At 47.0% G+C, this 7,739-nt stretch overlaps 1 protein-coding gene across 1 annotated transcript in view; it reads right to left on the reverse strand.

Moving 5' to 3' along the window:
• LOC146835074 (vitamin D3 hydroxylase-associated protein-like) overlaps positions 1-6,988 on the reverse strand; it is a 305,684-nt gene extending 298,696 nt beyond the window's left edge. The window contains exon 1 of the mRNA XM_085602740.1: positions 6,703-6,988. Within this exon, the coding sequence (XP_085458866.1) occupies positions 6,703-6,912 (210 nt within the window). The 5' untranslated portion in view covers positions 6,913-6,988. The remainder of the gene's footprint in view (positions 1-6,702) is intronic.
• Between the last annotated feature and the right edge of the window lie 751 nt (positions 6,989-7,739).

The following is a 7,739-nucleotide window of genomic DNA, read 5'->3' on the forward strand; positions in this document are numbered from 1 at the left end:
ATAGATTGAAATCGCCAAGTATAAACAGTTTCTGATGAGATAAGGCGATATTGGTTAAGGTGTTAATTAAGGCTTGTTGCTGCTGAAGGCTGAAAGCTCCCGGTGGACGATAGCACAGAATCCCTGTAATGCTGTTTCCAGCGGGGGTCTGAATTGAAAGTCCTAATAACTCAGTGCCCAAAATAGGGTCAAGAGTAAGGATTTTAATGCTACAAGAGGCTCTGAAAATGACTCCCACACCTCCGCCTCTGCCAGTAGACCTAGGGAGGTGGAGACATTTAAACCCTGGAGGGCATGCAAATCCCGGATCAACCAAGCAGTCAGGACGTGTCCATGTTTCTGTCATGAAAAGGATGTCAAGTTCATGAGAATCAATCAGGAGTTGGATCTCTGTGTAGTGTTTGGGCAGAGACCTGACGTTTAGTAGCCCACAGTGAAAAACATTGTCACTTAGTACATCAGCTCGGGTAAGGGAGGAGGGTAGGAGGGACAGTGTTCCTTTGTTGACACCCTGAATACCTATTTGAATGAGCTCCTCTCTGGAATAGGGAGGCCTATTTGGGAGCGGAGCCTGGTATAAAGGGTCAAAACCGGCAGCATGAGGGGCCCAAGGCCCTACCTTGGCGCGGACGGGCGCAGACGGGCTTGCCTTAGGCGCGCCTTCGGCGCGCCATCGTCGCGCCCGCTGCGCTCGTCCGCTGCGCTTCCAAGGAAGGCACATTTTTATAGGGCAGTGCCCAATGTGCGAGAAGTGGGCGTCGCCTCAAGGTGGGCGTGGCCTCCGCGATCGAGCAAACAGTAGCGTCAAGATTCCCTGAGGTGTTTAGACCGCGCCAGCTGAGATATCAACTGCGCGTCGTCTCCACCGACAGGTAAGAGCCCTGAAGTTGTGAGGGAAGGGGGAGGGATAGTGGGATTAAAACACACAGCAAACAAACATGTAAAAGCAATTTAACAGCCGTTCGCACTCCCGGCTTCCGCCTCAGGAGGTCTGTCAAGTTAGAATGAGAGCGCTGATCGTCAGCGTCTTAAATGCTGGAATCGGGGTGGGCGTCGCCTCAAGGTGGGCGTGGCCTCCGCGATCGAGCAAACAGTAGCGTCAAGATTCCCTGAGGTGTTTAGACCGCGCCAGCTGAGATATCAACTGCGCGTCGTCTCCACCGACAGGTAAGAGCCCTGAAGTTGTGAGGGAAGGGGGAGGGATAGTGGGATTAAAACACACAGCAAACAAACATGTAAAAGCAATTTAACAGCCGTTCGCACTCCCGGCTTCCGCCTCAGGAGGTCTGTCAAGTTAGAATGAGAGCGCTGATCGTCAGCGTCTTAAATGCTGGAATCGGGGTGGGCGTCGCCTCAAGGTGGGCGTGGCCTCCGCGATCGAGCAAACAGTAGCGTCAAGATTCCCTGAGGTGTTTAGACCGCGCCAGCTGAGATATCAACTGCGCGTCGTCTCCACCGACAGGTAAGAGCCCTGAAGTTGTGAGGGAAGGTGGAGGGATAGTGGGATTGGGTGGCCTTCAAAGCTACACCGCTAGCAACAATGTAGCAAGTTCCACAGTAACTGACAATGCGAAGCGGGACCCGCGTCAGCGGGTTCCGCGAGCACTTTTGAAGGTCCGGTAGGCGGGAGGGCAAATGGGCGGCCCTGAGCACAGGTGGAGACAGCAGAGGGCGCCTGGGAGAAGTAGTTCGCCTCCTTGTTCCTCCCTTCCGTGTTCAATCGAAGCGCCGGTGAAAATCCAATCGCGGGAGCTGGGTGGCCTTCAAAGCTACACCGCTAGCAACAATGTAGCAAGTTCCACAGTAACTGACAATGCGAAGCGGGACCCGCGTCAGCGGGTTCCGCGAGCACTTTTGAAGGTCCGGTAGGCGGGAGGGCAAATGGGCGGCCCTGAGCACAGGTGGAGACAGCAAAGGGCGCCTGGGAGAAGTAGTTCGCCTCCTTGTTCCTCCCTTCCGTGTTCAATCGAAGCGCCGGTGAAAATCCAATCGCGGGAGCTGGGTGGCCTTCAAAGCTACACCGCTAGCAACAATGTAGCAAGTTCCACAGTAACTGACAATGCGAAGCGGGACCCCAATTGACACAATTCCTGTAAGGGGAACTGGAGATATGAATTTTTAAATTTTAATTGAAAATAGCACCAAAAAGCACTTAACGCCACCTGAGGGAAACTAGTTGCGGTAGACCGGTACCTAGACTTATTTTAAGGCCAACTGCAATGGCGAGGATGTCAGATACACCATGCAGGTTCAACCTGGTCAGAGATTTTACCTTGGGAATTAGTATTTTTTCTGAAAGTGAAAGTCCTTCAACAGGGCTAAGCAGCATGCTGTGTCTAAGAAGTGCTTCACAACATCAGATAGGCCTTAGGTGAGGTCCCGGTGAAGCCATTTGTTTAGGCAGAAAAAGCTCAGAGTGGGATCATTTGAAATTTGCTCCCAAGGAAGTCTTCTTGCCAGCCAGATGCTTTTGTCATCTTCGCCCAGTCAAGTTGTCTACGTGCAGACTTAGTAACTTTTTTAAAGCTCGGATTCCTCCAGCAGAGGAGGGCTGAAAGCTATTGCCAAAGAAGTTTCCACCAGGCTGGAGACCTTCTCTGTGCGGTCCCTCTGAAATGGATTGCAGCTGTTGAAAATTTCAGAGTGGTAGAAAATCGAATCTTCAGCACACCTGCAGCATGCCTCGGTTGATTCTACTCAGCAGGTTTGTCCCGGTGCTTCGGAGGTCTTTGGAGCTAAAATGGTTATATATCCCAGGTTTTCAGGATGTCAGGAGAAGTGCATACTGGCACAGCCCAGGGTCCCAGGATCTCAGCAACAGCACTTGGGGGTGAAGACCCTCTCCAGTAGAGCTGGTAAACTTGGAAAATAACAGAGACCTATGTGTCTGTGGATCACAGATTACCTATAATATGGAGCACTTCCTTTTAAACTGCCCCCTCTTTCATTCAACTTAATTAGCAATGCAGCTCCTGGTGTTTATTGATGATGGCCCACAAGCTAGAATGGAGGTGTCTGACTTCCTGTTATAATGGAAATAAAATACACAGAAGAGGTCTATTTTAAGTGCAAAATATGTTTGATAATTTGAAAAATATTATATACTTTTATAGTAGCTGTTAATAAATGTGTTAAATGTGTTTCCTGATTTCAGTTGTAAAGTTTTGATGATCTTTACTCTAAATAACAATTTCTAAGTATGTTTTAAATTAATGTTGAGTGGAGCAGGGTAAACAACTAAATGTCCCTAACCTCTAACTTCCGGTTTCAGGAATTGCTATTTTTTTCCTTCTTAAATGTACTTATGAGGCGTGAAGACTCCAACCATCAAGCTGTTCCCGCTTCCTGTGCCTGTGTCTGGGGCGAGCGGGCAGCCACCACCAGCATGAGTGCCCTGCCCATAGGATGGCGCGGTGGAGGAAAGAGCTGCCGGTTCCCACAGCAGCAGGAGAGAGGCTGCCAAGCAGGAACAGACATGGCAGGCTCCCAACTCTGGTAGCATGCGGGGGTGCACAAGGTGGGACGGGGCACCCCCAGAATAAAAAAAAACAAAAAGGGGAAAACGCTAGCTGTGAGGCTGCACGGACCAGAAAGAGATTGGCAGAAGCCACTAACAAAGTATGCATGAGCTCCCAAGAGAGCGCCCATAAGGCCCTGCGGGGCTTGACATGGACAGAGCCAATTTGTTGCTGTGGTGGCCTTAGGATAGTGGGCCTGCCACCAACAAGTGTCAGAGAGTGCAGGGGAACTATAGGAGACTCCACTTTCCCAAGAGTCTCAAGGAACAGCTCCCAAAAGGTGTTCAAAGAGGAAAAGATACCATTAGCCCGGCCTAAGATTTTCAAGCACTCTCCAGGCTGGAGTTCCAGAACTAAAGCTGGAGTGCAGCGCAGAGCTCTTTTGGGGTTGAGTTTATGGTGGCAGGATCAGTGGCCTCAAGATGGTTAAAGAAGACACAGACACATGGTGGATGTGGGAAAATGCTTTATTCAAAGATAGTTGTTAGAAGGATCTGAACAATGCTTTACTGAAAAGTGTTCTTCATGATGGTTTGGCAAGGCTTCCTTTAAAAATACTATTCACCATGAGTTTAAGCAATGCGCTGTTCAAAGATGTCGATGGCGCTGCTTCATTTAAAGGGTTTTGAACGTTGACAGTTATTCATACTCCTAAGAGGCTGCAATGTTTTCTTAATGATGATGTGAGCACCTTACTCCATTGCCTGATTACCCACAATAAGTGCAGATGAGCACCTCACGCTTTATTATTAATACTGTGTGCACATGCCTGGAATGCTTGACCATTCATAATAAGTGCAGAGGGATTATGGTTGCTGTAGTTAGTGATGGATTGGAGAATTACCATGACGTGCTTCTACCCTACCACTGTGATACTATTGTCCTGATATAAGCTGATGCTCCCATATGTAGTTATCTGCTATATTATACTTGATGGGGGCACTGTGACATTTGAGGTCATTACCCTTTAGGGGTCAAATGTAATGTTGCTAAAGGTATTCCCATCAGCCTTATGTATATAGTTTTAAATTACTGCATTGTAGTGAGAAGTGCATGTGCAATAAATGTACTTTTACTTTTCTAAAGAAAAGCACAGGCTGGACACTTATTTAATGAGTATTATTATTGGGTGCCAGCGAATGGTATTTACTCGCTCCTACTACTTGCTTTAGTAGGCCTTGGGCTGCTATGCCTGGCTATCCTGAGGGATTCAGGTGCTATAATAGGTGTGTGGTTCCCAGGGGAGGGTGAATGTGGACCCATTACGTGTGCAGGCCATCAACTAATGGCCGGTTTCCTCACACACAATATATTTCAAACAGAGGAATACTCACTCTGACAGTGATTGGATTTAGCAGAGGTATGCACCACTTCCTGTAATGTCTAGAAATATCCATGCACAGCAGGTATGTGAGTGAGAACCTAATGCTAGTAGGAGACGATTCCAGGGAGTACAGTATGGCGGGTACAACTCTAAGTTTTGGAAAGTCTCCTTAAATGTGTGTGAGATAGTATACTTCGTTCCAAGAGAGAACAGCTGAGGTAAAATGGCGAGACATATGGAATAATGTAACTCCTGCTACACATTGTGAAGATATTGCAAGTCACGAGGAGTACCATGAATATTTAGAGGAATGAGACCACAGGCCAAGTTCACGTAGAAGGTCTTGGATCTTTGAGGTGGCTAGCGATATCCTTTAAATGCACATTGGAGAGCATTTTATTCCATATAATATATGCTCATACCATCACCCTTCTGATAAATCTCTCAAATCCCGATTGTCTAGCTCCTTAAAGAGATGGTATGGCTGTAGACATGAAGAAAAAAAGAAGGATCTGTAGTTCTATATTAAACACAACAAAAGGCAGCTAGTACTTTGTTGCACAAATATATTAGAATCATTTTAATTTGAATTAGATTTATAAAGTGCTGCAGCTCAATATGATAATTGTTAGTTTTGTGTTTGAAAAACTCAGATCCTACAAATAAAAAGTCTGTATTTGCTTTCTTTGTTTAAACTGCAGATACAAAGAATCTCTGTGACCTGCCTTTCACCTTGGATACTGACAGCACGCAGTATAATATCACAATTCAGCTATAGTAAATGGTTAAAGTTGACAGTAACATCTTTTTATTATTACAGGTCAATCAGGGAATTGTAAGCGCGCTACTCACCCGTGAGGGTCTCAAGGTGAGTTGTGACTATAAAAGTCACAACTCTGCTGTAATAAAAACATTAGAGGCAGGTTTTTATAGTAGGATTGTAGGCCTCCATGTGGTTGACGACTCCTTTGGTCACTGCAATGCTGTATATAAAGGTGGTGAATCAGGTATTCCCAGCATGTAGCAGTTCATAGAAAACGGTGCATGCATAGTGGGGGTAAAGCACTGGTTGATGCGCCATTCCAGGGCACTGTTCAGCATTTAAAAGCAGGAGCGGAAGGAAGATACAAGGTACCAGCCAGGGACAAGTGGAACAAGCACATTTTGAGTTTCCTTTAAAGCTAAAATAGATGATTTTCTCTCCAACATTCTCAGATCAATTGATTCCATAGAAGGGGCACAGAGGGACTATGGGAACACCCCGAGCCTGGGTTAGAGTTTGGGTAGAGGTGTTAAGGTGGATTTGACCACCACCAATGCAGCTGTACAAAATCCACCACTTCTAGGAAACCCATGCAGGAAAATCCAACAGATGCTGCTGGTGGAATACCTGCCAAATGTGGACACTAGAAATATACCCCGGAGAGGAGGGAACATGGAGGGTGAACCGGGTCAGTGCCCACATATTCTGTCTCCTTAAGATGAAGTGGGTCTTTGTCACCATTATAGGAAAGCAATCCTTCTCTTTCCAGGACAAATCGCCACTTTCCTGGCAGTCATTTAGGGAAGTAATATCACCTTCATTCACTTGGCAGTCTTTCAGGAGGCGATCTCAGCTCATTACTCTTCCTACATTGGAAGTAAGATCCACCCCCCCTGTCATCCATCTGGAGGGATTAACTTCTCATCTACAAGGAGACCCTGATGACTCTCTACCAGGTGTATATCCACCACATGGTGCTAAATGAATATGGCACATATGCCTCCAGAGGTTTTTACAGTGAATCTGACATTTTCTTTTAAAAGTCTCCCTTCCGCACGCCCATCTGAGACCCTCTGTGTGACGCAGATGGAAGGTACCTGTCGTTCAAATGTCAGAACAGCATCCTCCATGTGCCGCAAGCTCTCTTCCCTCCTCTTTTGTGCTTCCTCCACTTTCTTCACTGTCTGCCTCCTGCGCATCCATTTCAGTGTGAGGAAGACTGTGGCTGAGCCGCAGAGGAGGCCGGGTATCAGCCGAGGGTCCAGCTCGCCCTGGGGCAGCATCTGCTTCAGGTTGGTGGGTATCATGGCTGTTTCCTTCTGTTTATTTCCCAATTCCGCTCAGTGACTCTGTCCTCTTCAGACAATCAGACAGCCATGGGACACAGCACTATTGGCATCATTCCAAAGCCAGCTTCATTCCAAAGCCAGCGCCAGGCTTTATTTAACCACGGAGAGTGTTGTATCCTCAGATGACCCCCTTTTAAGGCGGTCTTGGGCTGGTGCTCCCTCTTGTGGTCAGAGACGGGATTAATAAACCTGCCGCTCTGTGCCACGTTTTGGCTGCTGCAGGATTCTTGGCGCAGAACTGCTATTGCAGATTGCAATTTGAATCAAGTAAGTGCATTTGAGCGTAAATGTTCAGAATCCACTTTTATGTTCAATTACGTAAATAAACTATCCTGGCATTTGACCAATGCCACACATACCCAGGACTAGGTTACAACAAAAATCAGTCATGGCAAAAACTTTTAAATGTGCCCCACTCTGCAGAAGGTCTTCATTAGAAAGGGGCATTTATAGTAGCGTCATGACAGTCCATCCTGCTCTGAAGGAAGTCCCCCTAGTCTGCAGAGAATATACACGAGCGGCAGAATCAAGGGAGTCCAGTCCTGCTCTTACCATGTAGCTACCCACACTACATGACCAGTGCCTACATCAATATATAAAGGCTAGAATCAACAGTCTCACACAGCGAGCATAGACAAACCCAGTAGGTCTGACGTTTGTATAAGTGTTTAACCACAGGAGCACACAACCTATGAGCATGACGAAACACAAAATGTCCATAAATGTGAATATTGTCTTAAAGACCTTAGGCCAGATTCATCAAGGTTTCGCATCACCCTTGCACC

Source organism: Triturus cristatus, chromosome 4_2, assembly GCF_964204655.1.
Source record: "Triturus cristatus chromosome 4_2, aTriCri1.1, whole genome shotgun sequence".
Taxonomy (NCBI): Eukaryota; Metazoa; Chordata; class Amphibia; order Caudata; family Salamandridae; genus Triturus; species Triturus cristatus.